Consider the following 19060-nt stretch of genomic DNA (forward strand, 5'->3'; position numbering starts at 1 on the left):
AAAATTAAATAACTTTCTTATTGTATATTTGCATTTACCTCTCCCATTATTACCACTAAATATAGTAAGTGCTCTGCGCAATTATGTTGTGATCTCATGCGTTTTCAGCCCAACAAGTACCCCGTAACTCTTTGATTGAAAAAACACTTGTCACATTCGACTAAGTCAAAATCACCATAATGGGATAGTCGGATAGAGATAGGATAAAGATAGCAATATATAAAATTTCACCTCACATCATATATATATATATATATATATATATATTAAGTCACACTTAAAAGTGGAATTGAGATGTCTGGGTTTATAGGAGATGCATGACCCAACTTTTTATTTATTTATTATTTTTTAATCATGATGCACCTATACAATAGTATTTTATATAATTGTATTAATTATCTGGTTATTAACTGTTTCGTGAGTAGGGTAATAGTGGTTGAGAGTTTGAACCTCTCTCGTATGAAAGAGAGTTTGAACTTCTCTCGTATGAAAAAATCAATATAACCAGCATTTTGCTCCTTAATTGGGTCAGTAATTCGCCTCTTAATTGGGCCGGACCGTTGTGAATGATGATTAGTCTCATGGTACGGGTTTAACGATGGATCCCCTTAATTGGGCTGTGCGAATGATGATTAGTTGCTCAGGAAACTTCATGTTTTGACAAAAAAAGAGTTGGTGATAGTGTTTTTGGGACAAAAAAGGACGCATATGTATGAGAAACATGATTTAAAGAGTCGGTGATAGTGTTTTTTGGGACAAAAGATGATGCATAGATATGAGAAACATGATTTTTTCTTCCTGAAGTGACAACAAAGATAGACTATTTTCATCACGTAGGTCCTAAAAAAAATGTTTACATCAAGAATTTGAAAGTGATAGTAGAATTTAGGAGTAGAAATTGAAAGTCTAAACAATAATTTCCTTTTAATTTACCAGCTGCAAGCTAGCTAGGTTACAACATTTAAAATGAAGCCCGGAAAACAGCAACTAACGTTGTAGTAGCTTTTCTAGTACGGTACAATTGTACAAAGACAAGACAACATCATCGCTAGCTTCAATAGTTGGAACCATCCCAAAATGCATACCAGCATGCATACTAGCTCGATCGAACAGTAGAAACTGTAAAGGGAAAACCCAATATAATTTCCCCATCTAAGAATTCTCTAAACCTAGCTAGCTACGGTCAGTTTAGAAGATGGAAAAGAAGGAGATATAGAGAGAGAGAGAGAGATGGTTATTTCCGACATATCGGAGAGAATCAGCGAATCTTTGTCTAGAAGATGAATCAAAATCAAAGCCGGCTTCATTCATTAGCTAGCTAAGCTACTTAGTCGGCGAGCTTCGATGCAATCGAATCAAACCGAGCACTCACCCCAGCCTTCCGTCAGCCACTGGCGCCGTTGCTTTCCGGCTTTCTCCACCACATGAAGCTTCGACTCCGCGCTGGCAATGAGTTTAGCCGGCACGCCGGAGATCTGCTCCAGCCTCCTCAGAGCTCGCCACGTGTGGCCGGGTTTTCCGGGGCACCTCCTCAAGCCGAACCATAGAGACGCGGCTAGGGAGACCCGGTAGGGCAGAGCCGTCATGTGAGCCAAACAAAGCCGGAACGCGCCGCGAGCTTTCCGCGTCACGTGTTTATCCTCCCCACCTCCGATTCCCAGCCGCGCGCACCAGTTGACGAAAATGCCCTCCGCCACGGGATCAAACGCCTCCGATCTCGCCCCCCTCGGCGGAGGCGGTCTCTTCTGACTTTTCTTCTCCGCCGCCGCGGCGGAAAACCCCCCGGCGGAGTCCGACCACTCCGACGACCTCCCGCTCTTCCGGCTACACGAACTATGCGCACTGGAAACACAAGTCGAGGAGGAGGAAAGCGCATCGAGATCCTCCCCCTCCTCATCCACCGGCGACGGCGAGCAGGAACGACACAGATCGGAAAACGGACCCTCCCGGACACCGGAGACCCGATTCCCAGTCACAGATTTACACCCCCCGCAAACAGTGAAACGAAGATGGCGAGCAACGAGAAAGTTAGCCTGGTGAACCTTAGCGTCACAGCTCCAACACAGAAACGCGGAATCGGACGGGCAACAAACGGCGGCCTCCCCTTTGCAAAGCTCACAACAAAAATCTCCTCCGCCACCGGCCCCCATTGCCACCTGGTGGTTCATATATATATGTATATAATATATAACAATACGTACGTACACTTCCGACCTGTATATATGTATATGTGTATGTATATATGTATGTATACACTACGCACGCCGCAGGCCGGGAGACGCGTATACACTACACGGCCGCACCTATAAATAAACAGTGAACAAAGACGCAAAACTAGCGGCGATGTGTTTGTGTGGATTGGAAAGAGGGAAGCGGGGGAGAGAGAGAGAGAGAAGAGAGAGAGGAATCTAAAGGTTGAAATGCTGAAGGGAGAGTGTGTGGATACGAAAGGTGGAGAAAATAGAGGGAAGCCAGAGGTGAGAGTGTGGTGTGTATCCACGAAAGCTAGCTAGGCGGAGGAGGGGAGAGATGCGTGGAGAGAGAGAAGCGTGGAGGCGGGCGAGATATGCGGTGGGAGAAGTAAACATTAATATATGGGGAAATTTTCTTGTGTAGTGTGGGATGCTATGTGGAAGGAACATCACAATTCACAAAAGGTGGTGGTGGTGGTGGGGGGTGGGGGTGTGGTGTGGGTTACAAGTTAGAAGAGTACTACTTATTTGTGTGTTCCAAAATAATGCCATCAAATCTCTACAATTTCTTTTTTTAATACCAAATTCATGGCTTCAATTCATTCCCTCCCTCTCTCCCCCATCATTGTCCACAAAAACCTTGTTCCCCTTCAACTCCTACAACTCTACAATCAAATACCCATTCCTAAAACCTCTAATTATAATTAATTATTAATATTAAAAAAAATGACACATTTGCCTAAGAATATACATAAGTATATTTTGTAGGAAACATTATAAACTTTCATCAACCAAGCAATATCCGTATAAATGAATAGTTTATGATCAGATTTTCACAATCAGTCAACTAGAATCACACAACAAAACTAATCTTATTCATTACATGTAAGACTTCAAAGGCAGCAAAACACTTGACCATAAAGATCACATTAAATATTCTATCTACTTATGTATAGTGTTCATTCGAAATGACTTATAGTAGTTTAGCTTACTTCTCGTCTATTTTTATGAGTTTAATTATGGTATTAAAGTAAAGACGACTATTGGTACAGTTTTTTATTTTATTTTTTGTGACTAGAGAAACTCGCAATCACTATTTGCAGGCGGGTGTACATTGGGTAATCATACTTTTGTGTAATAATTCACAAACCACATTAGATATGAAGTCACACTATGAATACCTACTTTTGCAACAGGCTTAACTGAGAGAATGTTGACATGAATCGTAACCTTACAGGTTTGCTCTTAGTCCACTTGCCAGAGAAATTCCGGTCCACTAACCTAGTGGCCAATCATACCATTGTTCTAGAGGTTCTCCAAATTACGTGCAACAAATTGATACAAGGCGTGTCAAACAAACACCACCCCCATCTGTCGCTCAACATCATTTTCCTTTCTAAAGCTAAGGTGTATGTATAATATAATATGAATGAGGTGATAAGAGTACTCAATAATTGACGAATGTATGTCAGAGGTGCAAGCAAGCTAGCTAGCAATCCTTAATTAAGGTTGTTTCCTAGTCGTTGACGGCTATATATCTGTGAATGTGGCCAATGTTTTGTGATTAGATGTCACATTATCGTGGGAGTACGTACTGTCACGGCTTTTGTGCCACGATTTGGCGGTTCCTTTTTTTTTTTTTTTTTTTTTTTTTTTTTTGTGGTTTAAATTGGATTCAAAAGCTGGAGGATTCATGCATGGGACTGCTTTTACGTGGCCATCTTATGTATGTTTTGTTTGGATGACCAACACTTAATACACTTGTAATCAAATTGATCGAAGATATATTAGCGTTTTGGCTAAATTACATACACAAGTTTGTTTACTTTTTAAAGACTCATAGTCTAAACGTACAGAAGATGTCATTTAATATGGTACGTCTATATCGTAGTGACTCCTTTATATATAAAACGGGAATCTCTAGTGCTTTATGTCTTCCACCCTGCTGACCTTTTGTAATTACAACAATGGCGGCACTACACAAGTAGTTTAGGCATTATTTCTGTTGTTTACAACAAACTCATAAAGTGATCGATGATCAATATTTTTGGGTTCAATTTGTACTAGTGTAAATAATCACTTTATAACTAATGACTTATCTTGAATTAAATATCTATAAATTGTACTGGATAAACTATCGAGGAGAGAATATTAAAGACCTTCTGTCCAAATTGTGTTAAATTGAAACCAACAAAGATGTCATTCAATCTACAATGTTGGCCGGCCTCCCGACCTAGCTATAAATATGATCGTTTGAGCACAAACAATCTCTCTTATAAGACAATCCCAATTTAATCATATCCACCAAACAAAAATAAAAATCTCGAAATCTAGTGCTTCTTATCGCAACTTCCATCATGTATGTCCCTTTTAATTGTTTAATTACTAAGGAATATCATTAGCTAATGATATACGAAGTATCTCACAAGATGATGAACCCGGTCTAAATTGGGTTAAATTAAAAATCATCAAAGATGTCATCTAATCTACAATATTGACCTCCTTAATTATAAATGTGTTCGCTTAAGCACAATCAATCTCTCTTAATAAACTATCTTAATTCAATCATCTCTATTAAACGAAAATAAATATCTCTAGATCTAGTGTTTCCTATCATGCCCTTTGTAAAATTACTAAAGATTCACTCTCTAGCTAGCTATGTAAATTAAATTTCTTAGTCACTCTCTCAATATAATCTCGATCAATCTTAAAATATAACTAAAATTTTACAACAATTTATATATTACTTTATCTTATTTGGGTGCAAATGAAACATAAGCCACATATACTATGTTACAAGCTCCACGTGTTGTGAATTGGTAAAAGCTTTAGGTGGACTATGATAGATATTTTTTTGACTAATTTCACTCAATTCCAACCACAATTGAACTTATAAATTCCAAGGGCATCATTGTCAAAATCTTTGAATTTTTTAAGGCAAAATAATAGAAAATAATATTTGTGTGGTTGGACATGAAAATATCTTCTCATTCTTATTACTGATGTTCTACCAACCCATGAGTGATGTGGACGACGTGGCTCAGAATGAAAACAACCAACCAGATCAGATGGACCAAGAATTTAGTTTAGTAGCAGCTGTCACCTCGGATTTTGATTTTTGAATTTTGATATTCAATTCCTAACTTATGTTGCCTACTTTAATTAGTACTTATGTCTCATATCATGCATTAATTTTGAATTTTGAATTTGTGTTGTATGTAAAATTATGTGTAGTGTCACTATCATTTTAAAATTTTAGTTGAGATTCTTATAAGAGGTGATCAAGTTGGTGGAACATTATTATTTGCGTGCCATAAAGTTAAGAATTATATTATTGTCAACATTCTATAGATCGAGTTCGTTGCACCGGGTATTTATTGTGAGGTTTAAATCTACTGTATAATTTGTGAGCTATTACATATGAGTGAGGTTAATTAACATGTGCACACTTTCAGATATAAAAAAAAAAAAAAAAAATTAGTTGAGATCAAACATTGATAGATTTTCTTTATTAAAAAAAACATTTTTCGCTTTTTTAATTACAAAAAAATAAAATAAAATTCAGTCCCTCAATTATATTGTCACTACTTTACGTATATCAATTGCTTGCAAATTGGATGCTTTTTGTCTTTTAATTGTCTGCGAAATGGTTGAGATTAAAAAAGTTTGTGATAATATAATTGAATGACGGAAAGTGTTATTTCGTATATTTTAGGGATGCAGTGTATATTTTTTCTTTAAAAAAAATATTTGGCATTAGAACATTAAAAATATATATTTATTCAAGTATGCATGTAGCACGAGCAACTCAATTGGTAGATTGAGGGCTATGACTCAAGATCGGGCCTTAACAATAAGAAAGTTTCACCTAATGTGGTGGACTTCTTGTGAACACCTAACAGTGATGTTCTCACCTAAGATACTATTGAGTTATCGAGATTTAGTCCTCTACAATATGATCTTGTGGGCGAGGGATAAAATTGCTCATTTCCAAACTTAATGACGCTCTCTATTTTGTTCTTTCTTGAATATCGATAGAAAAGAAAAAAGTAAATTAAGGTAGTGTATCTCAAAATCTCAAATGACCTACAAACCTCATGAGAGTTTATAATATATATATATATATATATATATATATATATATATATTATTACTTCATTGATGTGGGATTTGGGAATACACTATATATATCAAAGATATTCCCTGACAATGCATTGTTCTTTGGTGAGGAGACATTAATATAGAAAGTATCAGCAATAGTTAACATGACAACCACATTATCAAAGGGCCAATTAATAAAAATAATTGTAGAATTAATCACCACCATACACGGAATGTTCTAGAAACCAGATAATTAGTCTAATGTACTACTAAAAAAATATTTTTTTTTTGAGAAAATGTTCAAATAGGTCCCTAAACTTTACCCTAAAGGTCAATTAGGCCCCTAAACTTTAAAAAAATCAATTAAACACTCAAACATATCAAATTGGGTCAATAAAGCCCAAAAATCGGTAAATGACCTGTTATTACAGGTCATTTTTATTCCGGCGACGGATTCCGGCCACCGGCGACGAATTCCGGCCACCGGTTCCTTTTTCCGACCGTCCGGTGGCCGAAATTCGTCATCGGTGGCCGGAATAAAAATGACCTGTAATAACAGGTCATTTACCGATTTTTGGGCTTCATTGACCCAATTTAACATGTTTGAGTGTTTAATTGAACTTTTTTAAAGTTGAGGGGCCTAATTGACCTTTAGGGTAAAATTTAGGGGCCTATTTGACCTTTTTCTCTTCTTTTTTTTTTTTTAAATATACAAAATATTGTATGTACACTACTAAAAAAACATTATATATATATATATATATATATATATATATTATTTTTTTCTTAATGTTTTGTGATATGTGTTGTACTTAGTGAATTTATAATTTTTTTTTTGTTTATTTATATTGTTGAAAAAGTTGGTATATCTTTTCAATAATGTTTGTGAATATATTTAAATTGTATTTTTTTTTTAAAGGAAAGCAAAACTGGATTAATTCATTAAAGTTGAGATAAATCCAGAACAATGGGTTAACCTGTGAACAGGCTTCGGAAACTAAAGTGTGAACTAAAAAATTAGAGGATCTAGGAAATAATTATTACAAAATTAGACAACCAATGAATGAAAGTAAGATGTTCTTGCAATCATTACTAGTTATTCCAACATACGACCGGATATCAGCTGCTTGCGATGTCAAAGTTCGATGAAGAGCTAAGCAATCAGTATGCAGTATAACCGAGGTCACCCCACAATCTTTCAGTCATGACAAAGCCTCCTTACATGCTAGTGTCTCCGCCATTAGTGGGCACGTACAGTGGTAGAACTTCATTAATAGCTACAATGAAACCTCCCTGCCGGCGAGAGCAAAATGGCGCCAAAGGTAATATTTAAATTGTACTTGGTGAAGTTATAAACTTTTTTTTGTGGGTGACAGTGAAATTCATATACATTATATGAGTGTGTGCACTAGGTAATCAGTTTTCTTGTTTGATAGTCCACAAACGACATATGAGAAATAAATCACACTACGAAAATCTTGTGTGACAGGTTCAACACTTCAACTGGAAGAATATTTAGAAAAATTAAATTCGTAAAATTATAGTACGAGAATCATGTTTCACTTACTTAGTCATTCAATAAGTTATAAGCTTTTGCAATTTATATTGTTGACAAGCTGTTGTAAGGAGGCATCAGCACATTCTAGTTTAAAGGTTTTGAACTTGTAATGAATTTTGAATGCAGAACAGGCATTTATTTCATTTTATTGCGTGCTATGAAATGGGATTTAAATTCGAAGATAATAATATTAAAAATCTAATATGAAATTTGGTTCTATATATAGTACTTTTGTTGAAAATATAAAATAAAGACTATTATTGTTTTAAATTCTTATATTTATTAATTTATATGAAGGGGTGCGTTTAGTCAATCTCCCAAATCCCAATAAAGTTTGTGCCACAAACGAAGTGAGTGAGTGATAATGCGATTGGTTACCTTTAACAAAATGTGATGATATTTATGAAATTCGGATTTATTTGAAAATGTTTGATAGTGTATTTGTAGATAATTAATAGTGTATGTAAGTATTGATTTAAAGTGCATTGTCAGTTATTTATGTATACAATATCAAGACGTTTTCAAATGTATAGTCACAATTACAAAAATATCACCATATTTTTCTTTAATATTTCATTATTGATCAACCTATATGGATTGATAAGTTTAATGTGCACTCTTTAGTCTTTACACACAAATTAATGTGTTTTTTTAATATAAAAGATAGAGAATTTTGTGGGCAAAATAGATAACTTTTATCTTAGTAGTAAGAGGCTAAGAGCATCTCCATAAGTGTTTTTGGGAGGTTTTTGAGGCTTGAATTCTATGTGGAAGTGAGATGAGGAGAGAAAGTATGAGAGAGATCCTTGTAAGATGTGTGATTTTTGGACTGAACATGTGGGGCTTGTGTGGAAAAAATGACAGTGCTTTGAGAGTGCGTTTAGCGCAACATGTGTGCTCAGATGGCGCGTAAAAGGTTATGTTTTTAATTAGTTTTTTCCTGTGACCATTTTTTTTTTTTTTGCTCTTATTCTCTCTCATCTTTTCTTGTAATTTGACAAAATCCCTCAAAAATCATGCTTATTGGAGATGCTCTAAACATGCCTATGCATGATGATTTGTGGGGGAGTTGCATCCAATGGTAGGGGGTCGAAATGGAAATCGATGGTTGAGGAGTGACGAAAGAATAACGTGGCAAAGGGCATGTCGTCAACTAAGGTGGGGGGGGGCACATACACTATTATTAAAGTATACTAGTCGTTGAGTGAACCAATGGCAGCCAATCGCAGAGGCGTGGGATGTGGCAGCTTTGTGGCTGCGGTTGAAAATCGGCTTTAAAGTGGATCACCAAACATCCGGTGGTTGTTCATACACCAGACCAACATACGTTTCTGTGTAGCCTAAATGCCCTTTTACGTGGGACCCAACTCAACCGATTTTAACTCACGGCCTAAATCGGAATGGTCACATCCAAAATAAATTATTTACTTCCTACTATTTACTTGAAGTGTCATTATTTGTGACCCCAAAAAAATTGGATATTATTTTTTTATTTGAATTTTTAAGTAACAAAATAAAGAGATAAAATATGAAAACACCATGTGAAAACTATTTATTGTTTTTTTTTAAAAAAAAAAAAATATGTTTGTGATTCTTTAGAGGGCATGATTAGAAGGCGTGTTTCACTTAAAACATACATTCGAATAGTGATTACGGTATATGACCTTTAAATCTTTCATGTAATAAAATAAAATAAAATAAAATAAAATAAAATAAAATAAAATAAAAAGGAAACGGATCATTCAATGGATTTGATATGAATCATAAAATAATTATCAAAAATTTTACATTAATTTTAGAAAACATCACATTCTTTATAACTAAATGAAAACAACAATTAAACCAATATTTTTAGTCATTAAATTAAACAGAAATAACACATTTCGTCCATCAAATATACATATATAATAATTTTTTGTCTATTAATTATTTGTAAAGTGATTTTTTGTCCCTAAATTGTATTGAAGTTATATTTTAAAAATCACATTATACACAATTGAAGAACAAACAGTATTATGATTAAGAAACAAATAATGTTGTTTTTCTAGAATTTAATGGCGAAAAAAGTGCCATTTTCTTTTAATTATTTGTATTTCATTTATCCCCAGTATTGTTTTCCTCTTTTTTTTTTTTTTTTTTTGGAACAATGCTTTCTTCCCCTCATTCTCCTTTTCTATATTGAAATATTGGATGTCATAAAATGGTTGACCTTTCGAACTTGTTATGAAAAACTAAATTAAAAATATGTCATTTGATTGGGGTAGGTTGCATTGTTATTGTTGTTGTTGTTGTTGTTATTATTATTATGTTGTGTTAGGGCATCCACAATAGTGGATTTTGAAAGGTTATTGTGTTAGCGCATCCACAATAGTAGATTTTAGAAGGTTTTTGCAGGTTTTTAAGCATATGTGGATGAGAGAGTGTGAAGAGTCTTCCTGCAAAGTCATAGTTTTTATCAACTTGTGGGAGTTGGGACCCACCAAGGGGAAAAAAAAAAAAAAAAAAGTCCCGCCCTGATCACGTGAAGCGCAACCACATTGTCTAGCCGGATGCGTAAATATGAAGCTTATCTCTTTTTTTTTTCTTTTTTTTTTTTCAAAATTGTTTTACCTTTTTCTTTTTCTTTTTTCCTTCCCTTCCCTTCCGTCTTCTATTTCTTAGTCACGTAGGTAAAAACTCCTCAAAATATATATCTATTGAGGATGCTATTAACTAATATTTTATTAAGAATCATGTCAAACGCAATTACTTTTTGTAAAATATGATGGATGGAGTATTTATTTGAGCATGATTTCATGAATCCATGATCTATTCTATGTTGGGCCCATATTTATATTGTCCAATATGGATACAACCAAAAGTTGGGTATTTGCTAAATGGGTTTCAACATCTTTCCAACATTTTGGAGTTAAGACACAACCAAAACTATTGATGATTGTGTTATTTAATTGATACTTGCCCCGGCCCACTATTTGTGCCTTTAATTGAAAATTCAATTCTTGCCATTCTACAACAAACATCCTTAAGGATTGTACCCTATTCTCAGAAGGTTGTTATTGTTATTATTATTTTCTTAAAGACTTCTTAAAAGTTTTTATCATTTTTATCTTGAAATCTTCTTTTTAATTGTTCAACCTATCAAATTGTATATAGGGAGCAAAACAATTGTGTTGGAGATTTAAATATTGAAATCAAAATGAAAGTCATTGTTGATATTTTATATGTTAAACAAAATTTGATTGTATAATTTTATTACCCAAAATGTCATAATGAAATCTTGACTTTTAATAAGGTTAATACTCACTTTACACTAGACATCTCTCAATATTCATAGTAGGTGATAGAATAACTAGGCATGGGTCTAAAGTTAAATGGACTTGAAAAATACAAATTCAAGAGCTAATTAGACCCAATGAGTAATTGAGGCTCGAGGGTCAAAATGTGAAGAAGTTGGGGAGGTGGGTGCAAAGTGCATGAGGTATAACGTATGGGTATGTGCAAAATTAAGAAATATGATATAAAATGCAAAAAAGATAAATACATTATACGAAAGGCACTAACATTATAAAGGGGGAAAAGGCATGAGGTGAAGTGGCTAAGCACCCCACCTAGGTTGCCCGGCTGAATACTCACCCACGACACATCGTGTAGTGCGCTCACCATGATTGACTGAGCCATGGATGGTAGTTGGCTAGCTGTAGGGTGGTGTGACTTGGGACTTTGAGGTTATGAGAGGCTAGGCGTGGGCTAGAGTGGTGTGCGTGATATTCTACACATGTTTGTGGAGTGGTGTGATGGTGGTGAATCGTTGGCACTCAATATTCACTAATTTCTCGTTTATTTGAAATTTCTGCACCTATATATTGAAAAGGGGTGTCCTCATTCATACATCATTGCCTTATGACATAACTTATTGTGTTTTCTTATATATAGTCTATTTGATAAGACTAGTTAGCAAGTGTTTTGAGTTAGTTAATTGTGTCATTATTTTGGGATCTAAGTAGTTTAAAAGTTTGTTTATTTATTCACTTGTAGGTATAAAAATGTATTTTGCACTTGCATGGGTTACTCTTAAACAATTATATCACATATTAGATATTAACAGCATACAAATATTTATAATATTTTATATAATCAAACCAATCACAATTTTATAGTGGCACATCGGTATCGATCCACACCAATAAAAATGAATTATGTATTCATATTCGAAGTAAATTTTATAGAAAATACTGTGTACTTAGTGTATTTCCAACTGTTACTTCATACACAAAATTTTGATGTAGACAATTGTATTGGGATCTATCTGAAAAAATAATTTATCAAAATTTAATACATAAGAAGTAAAATTGATGGAGTAAGATAGATAACCATTAGAGTATTGCACACGAGTCACGACTACAAGGTCTTTTGCATATCCATAGAACATTCAAAAACTGAAGAGAGAGAGTGAGAATGAGAGAGAACACCGCAATTACTCATTCAGCGGCCCAGCAACCTGCCAACTAACGTCGTCTGGTAGTGGCGAGACGGGCAGGGTACGCCACCTTGACTTTGTTTTGGTCATTCGTCTTCGGTTCTTCGTCCTCCTCCCATTTCACTGCTTGTCACAACTCAGAATCGTAGGGTAACCACAGAGGGAGAGAGGGAGGGGATCGCACCCAGATCTTTCTCCTCGTTCAATTGATCCAAAATTCCCCACAATTTCCGATTCAATTTCCCACTGTTTATGCTTCTAATCCATGCCGGTAACAATAACATCAAATCACTGTTGAAAGATTAACTATTTTCCCTTGGCGAGAAGCGCAATCAAATGGCGCGGAGCAGATCGTCGTTGAGCAAATGGAGGTACATTAATCCGGCGTACTATCTGAAACGACCGAAGCGTCTGGCTTTGCTCTTTATCATTTTCGTTTGTTGCTCCTTCTTCTTTTGGGACCGGCAAACGTTAGTCCGCGAGCACGAGGTACCTTTTATCCATCACTTTTCCTTTTTTGGTTGGATTTCCTAATTTTCACTAGATTTTTATGGACAGCGAGAATGTCTCTTTTCTGGGGTTGTGCGAAGATTCTAACTTTATCAATTTTGCTGACTTAGTTAGAGTGATCTACAGTGTTATGATTCATTTTTTTTAGAATAATCTGGTTGAAAGAACGTGATCTTAGCTGCTTACATTTCTCCTGTACAGTATATATTTTAGAGCAGCTATGTCAAATTTAAGTTTTAGACTGTGCTACAGTGATGTAACTGACTAGGCTTCACATATTTCTCTGCCTATTCTCTTCTCATATGCATGCATTGTTTTGCAAAGAAAAGTTTAATTTGTTTGACATATAAGGCTCCTATTAAGTATGCATTTGGAACTTCTGAATATAAGCATTTCTAACCCTTTTCATGTTGATTATTAACTATTTAGGACTTTGATGTTTTATTTTGATTACTTGAGTTTGAGGAGTGCTAGAAGTTTATTTTTATTTTTTAATTGTGTAAGTATCTCACAAAAATTGTCCTGGACAGATGGAGATCTCTCAGTTGAATGATCAAGTGACTCAGTTACAACATTTGGTAAGGGGTTTAATTATCTATTTTTGGGATTATATATTTTGGAGGCATATTCACTAACTTTTTCTCTCTTTCATTTCATAAATACTTTTGTAACCCATCCTTGACTGGTTTAGTTAGATTATGTTCTTAAACCCCCCCCCCCCCCCCAAATCCCCACCCACCTCCTACAACACTTTTTTTTTTTTTTACTCAATTACAGAACTTTTGGATCAATGTTCATTAACATTTCAGGTGGAAGAACTAAAGAGTGGTCGAGTAGTTCCAGATGAAAAGATAAAATCAAGTATCAAAAGTGATGATGCAACTAAAAAAAGAGATGACATAGATGAACCACTTGATGCTGAGAGAAGAGAGAAAGTAAAAGACGCCATGCGCCATGCCTGGAGTTCATATGAAAAGTACGCATGGGGTCATGATGAACTTCAGGTGTGGTTTCTATTGTAACTAGTAGCTTTCATTGAGTGCAGAGTTTGGTATGGAGTTTAGTGTTGGGGTTTGTGGAAACACAATGTTTGTTTTCTCCTTCTATTTTCTTTCTGTTGTTGTTTGCTATATTCTTTTCTTACTAGCAATGATGTGGCATTTTTCCATGAACTTTTTATCAAATTCTTTTCTACTATGGTGCTGATTTTTTCTGCATCTCAGCCACAATCGAAGAATGGGGTTGACAGTTTCGGTGGCCTTGGAGCAACTTTAATAGATGCTCTTGATACACTTTATATCATGGGTATGGATGAGGAATTCCAAAAAGCTAAAGAGTGAGTTTAGCTTTTTATTGCTCTCACTATTCTTTTTTTGTGAATTGATTGTTATTTGTCTTTGTTGATGAGACATTTGCATCATTATTTTCTCTTCAGAAAAAAGAAAAAATTCCTGGATTTTCTTAATGTTCATCATTTTGGCTTTTGATGGTTCCATGTGAGGAGAAATATCTGCTATTCCTTTAGCTGTTTCAATACTGGGACTCTACATATTGAGAACATACTCTATAAAGTTACAATATAATCATTTGCTGCCATAAGCTTAAACCTTGAATTCTTGAAACAAATGTCCTTGATCTGATTATATATCCAAAGTGGTCAGATAGTTTTCTCAATATCATATCTGCCTTCTATAACTTATTTAGCTCCTGGCTTTAAGTCTTCCAATGAGAAGTAGATGGAAGGATTCCTTACATAAAGCTGTAAGGAAACTGAGTTTTTTTCTTGCTTTAAGATTTTAGTCATGTTGTGCATTTGCTTATCAAAATAGTTGTGTCGTGCTATTAGCTGACAAATTGTACATGACAGGTGGGTAGCAAGCTCCTTGGATTTCAACAAGAACTATGATGCTAGTGTTTTCGAGACAACCATAAGGTTGCTTTATAAGGTTTACTATGCCTTTTTATGAGTTGTTCACTTTCCTGATTACTCGAAGTGCTAATCCATTTCTCGGGTTTTCTCTGCTCTGTTGACATATGATCAATCTTATGCTTATTGACTTGGTATGTTTCAATAATCCAGAGTTGTTGGTGGACTTCTTAGTGCTTATGACCTCTCTGGGGATAATGTTTTCCTTGAAAAGGCTCAAGACATTGCTGACAGACTGTTGCCTGCATGGAACACTCCCACTGGAATCCCTTATAACATAATCAATTTGGCACATGGGAATCCACATAATCCTGGATGGACAGGGGTAAGTAGTAATTTGCATATTATGGTTAATATGGTCACATCTATCCTTCTATCCTATGTAGTAATATCTCTGTGAATTTATAAAATTCTGCTCCCAGGGTGAAAGTATTCTGGCAGATTCTGGTACTGAGCAGCTTGAATTTATTGCTCTTTCTCAAAGGACAGGAGACCCCAAGTATCAGCAGAAGGTATGTCCAGTTAAACTGTTAAAGTTTCCATATGCATCATCTAAGAATAATGAACAATGATTTGGATCATGACATATCTATATGAAACTACTATTTATCAAACTTCTTGTGGTACATCTTTGGTATCAATCTTCTGGGGTTGGCTAATGGATGGCCTTGGCATTTCAGGTGGAGAATGTTATTTTAGAGCTTAACAAAACCTTTCCTGATGATGGTTTGCTACCAATCTACATTAATCCACATTCTGGGGGAAAATCGTACTCTACCATTACTTTTGGGGCCATGGGGGACAGGTAATTCCCTCTCAAATAATTTTCAGTATTGGTTTTGTGAACATGAGAGATACTTTAATTTTAGGCTTCAGTGTAATCCAAGACCAATTTGTTGGAATACATAGGTCTGATCTGATAAAGCTTGTGATTATAGTTCATGATTTCTTGATTCTGAATAATCTGTAATCAACTCCAACTTACCTACGAATTGTTGGTTTAAATTAGCTAAAAGTATTGTAGAATACATAACTTATAATCTTGTGCTTGACATGTTGAAAGTGGATTATTTAATTTGTAACTTTGTTATTACCAATAATCTGATTAAAGCTTTATCAAAATTCAAAAGTGCACATCATTCAATTCTTATTAGTTGATATTGAGGGACATTTTATTTCAGCTTTTATGAATACTTACTCAAGGTCTGGGTTCAAGGAAACAAAACTGAAGCCGTAAGGCATTACAGGTATGCAACTTCCCTTACTCAATGCCTTTCCTTAAGGGATTAAATTAGGACACTTGTTGAATTCCAATTCTATGAACCAGATGACCCCCTGAAGGAAAAATGCTGGTAATGGACTGACAATCCTTTCTCATATCGTGGTTGCTTATTTTTTCTTCTCCATATTCACATGCCCACCTCTAATACTTAAAACTTTGACAATTTTAGTCTTTTTTTTTTTTTTTTTTTTTTTTTTTGGGGGGGGGGGGGGGGGGGGGGGTAGTGCGATTGAATTAGGACATCCCTTTTGAGCCAAACAGACCCTTAATGTATATAATGTGAGAGTTTCAGACAAGTGATTGGACAAGTCTATATTAAGTTGTTTCATGTATCTATTAAATCTTGGAAACAGAAAAATGTGGGAGACTTCAATGAAAGGTCTTCAAAGCTTGGTTCGAAGGACTACTCCTTCATCTTTTACATATCTGTGTGAGAAGATGGGAAACTCTTTTACTGACAAGGTGATGTATTGCTGCCAAAGAGCTATTGCTGCTGCTGCTGCTGCTCTCTCTCTCTCTCTCTTTTATAGTTAAATTCATCTTCCATTATTTTCCAATTTCTTGCAGATGGATGAACTTGCATGCTTTGCTCCGGGCATGCTTGCCTTAGGGTCTTCTGGTTCTGGTCCTGATGATTCTCAGAAGTTCTTGTCGCTAGCAGAAGAGGTACTCTTCTAGTGCTGATTTAATTGCCATCCCTCTGCCATTAGAGTATGCCTGATTGAAGTGTTGAAAGTAGCAATGATAAGGTGTATATATACTTTATACTTGATGTCTTGTGAGCTCAGAGGTACTAATATCAAAGCACAAATCAACATTTTTCTTGAAAAAACTTATCATCCCCCCCCCCCCCCCCCCCCCTCCACAAAAAAAAAAAAAAAAACAAATTAGGACGTGCTTTTGAACTATAATTTGGTTGGAATAGTGGGCCCTATAGGAGCTTGCATGATTTAGATAAAGCTACTTGATTGGTAAATCGGTAACGTTGGTATCTTTTTACAGCTTGCTTGGACTTGCTATAACTTCTACCAGTCAACACCTACGAAATTGGCTGGAGAGAACTACTTTTTCAGTAACGGGCAGGTTGGATTTTCAAATCCTATTAATTACAAACATATTTGATTTCGTTCTCAGTTTTATAAGCAGCGGAATATTTTTAATAATTATCATTATTGTGTTATTGTATAAGGATATGAGCGTGGGCACATCATGGAACATACTGAGGCCCGAGACAGTTGAATCCTTATTTTATCTTTGGCGTATAACTGGAAACAAGACATACCAGGAATGGGGTTGGAACATATTTCAAGCATTTGAAAAGAACTCCCGCGTAGAGGCTGGATACGTTGGACTAAAAGACGTAAGCTCCATAACCCAACACATGTTTTTGCTTATTATTACATACGTTTATATGAGACCACGGTCACCCTTGATACAGCTATTTATTTCCTACTGTCGTGATCTTCCCAGGTTAACACCGGTGTCAAAGACAACATGATGCAAAGCTTCTTTCTCGCGGAGACGCTCAAGTATCTCTATCTTCTTTTCTCGCCACCCTCGGTGATTCCCCTGGACCAGTGGGTTTTCAACACAGAAGCCCACCCTCTAAAAATCGTTACCAGGCGTGATCATGCTGTGAGCTCCGGTAAGCATGGATCAGAGCACCAATCACGCAGTAGGAAAGAAGGGAGATTTGGTCATTAGGACATACACACATTCACACAACATCAAACTTGATCCTTCAAGTTTCACCAAAGCCATAGAGATCTAATCACTCGATGTAGGCGAAGATGTTTGAATTGATGATGTTCTGGCGTTTATGACAGTAGGGATTCGAGGAAACAGACTTTCGAAAATAATTGCTAATCCTCAGCTTTCCGGATTGGTGGTGATATCATTGATTGATTCTGCCATGAAACAGAGCTCAGGTTTATGTAACATGAGAGTATAGTGCCCTTATAGGTTTACACAACACAACATTCTTGGGATGTTACTACGTTTTTTTTGTAGGCAAATGTTCATCTTTTACACTGCTCTTAGTACTGTTTTTTCTCTTTTGAAATTTGAAAGAAACACAATGGTATTGCATCATGAAGACAGTATTGCTTTTTCACCTCATTCACACCCTTTACTTGTGCCTGGACTATATTGTCATCATTTCCGTCTTGCGAAATAAATAAATAAATAAATAAATAAATATATATATATATATATATATATATATATATATATATATGTGTGTGTGTGTGTGTGTGTGTGTGTGTGTGTGTGTGTGTGTGTGTGATCAGGTGTGAAAGACTCCCTAGGTGAAAAATGCGTACAAATCTCAACTATTAAATTCATCTAGATCTACTGACTTTTTAAAAAAGTTAATACTTGAAATTAACAAAAACTGTGCACTTGAAGGTCAAAATTCTGTACTCGAAAGCACAAAGATGTAAAATCGAAGCAATTTATGCGACCAAAAAGAAAAGTTATTTAAGTGTTATTGAAGCAATTGCCTATATAATAATAATTGAAAGTATAAAATGTCTTTTGACCAAAAATTTAGAAAGACATTTTTGTCAAATTAAGTATTTTTTCAATGGATCGGAATGAATATTTTCTTTTGATTTTATTTTCTTTTAACACCCAAATACGGGAAAATATAATATGAAAAATGAGATTTTAAAGTTATTTTTTAGGTAGGTTTGAAAAGGAGCATTAGGCTCCAAATTTGAGGTCACCATGCATTTGTATAAATCGGTTTAAAGTACCTACGAGATCCTTTTTTATTTATTCTTTATACTTTTATTTTGTTCAATTTAGTCCCTGTACTTTTAAAAATAGTGCAATTAAGGATAATAGTTAACAATGTTAATATTATCGTTAAGTTATGTTACGTGACGCTGATGATATTTATATTCCTACTCATATATTACTTTATAAATATTTAAAAAAATTATTTTTTACTACCAATATATTAAATTAGTACATTCAAAATAAATAATTACGACCATGTTCGTAATGAGAT

General features: G+C 35.1%; 2 protein-coding genes across 2 annotated transcripts; one reads left to right on the forward strand and one right to left on the reverse strand.

The window, feature by feature from the left end:
- Window positions 1-967: 967 nt before the first annotated feature.
- On the reverse strand, window positions 968-2494 carry LOC109188186 (B-box zinc finger protein 32-like). Its single transcript, XM_019338749.1, has one exon. The coding sequence runs from the start codon at window positions 2166-2168 to the stop codon at window positions 1356-1358; it is 813 nt and encodes a 270-aa protein (XP_019194294.1). The 5' UTR covers window positions 2169-2494; the 3' UTR covers window positions 968-1355.
- A 9777-nt stretch (window positions 2495-12271) lies between these two features.
- LOC109188185 (mannosyl-oligosaccharide 1,2-alpha-mannosidase MNS1-like) lies at window positions 12272-18158 on the forward strand. Its single transcript, XM_019338748.1, has 14 exons — window positions 12272-12817; window positions 13369-13416; window positions 13648-13842; window positions 14062-14174; window positions 14706-14771; window positions 14919-15090; window positions 15188-15277; window positions 15446-15570; window positions 15947-16012; window positions 16401-16509; window positions 16615-16713; window positions 17050-17130; window positions 17237-17407; window positions 17518-18158. The coding sequence occupies exons 1-14, from the start codon at window positions 12665-12667 to the stop codon at window positions 17749-17751; spliced, it is 1722 nt and encodes a 573-aa protein (XP_019194293.1). The 5' UTR covers window positions 12272-12664; the 3' UTR covers window positions 17752-18158.
- The last annotated feature ends 902 nt before the right edge of the window (window positions 18159-19060 follow it).

The sequence above is a fragment of the Ipomoea nil genome, unplaced genomic scaffold (assembly GCF_001879475.1).
Source record: "Ipomoea nil cultivar Tokyo-kokei standard unplaced genomic scaffold, Asagao_1.1 scaffold1421, whole genome shotgun sequence".
Lineage (NCBI taxonomy): Eukaryota > Viridiplantae > Streptophyta > Magnoliopsida > Solanales > Convolvulaceae > Ipomoea > Ipomoea nil.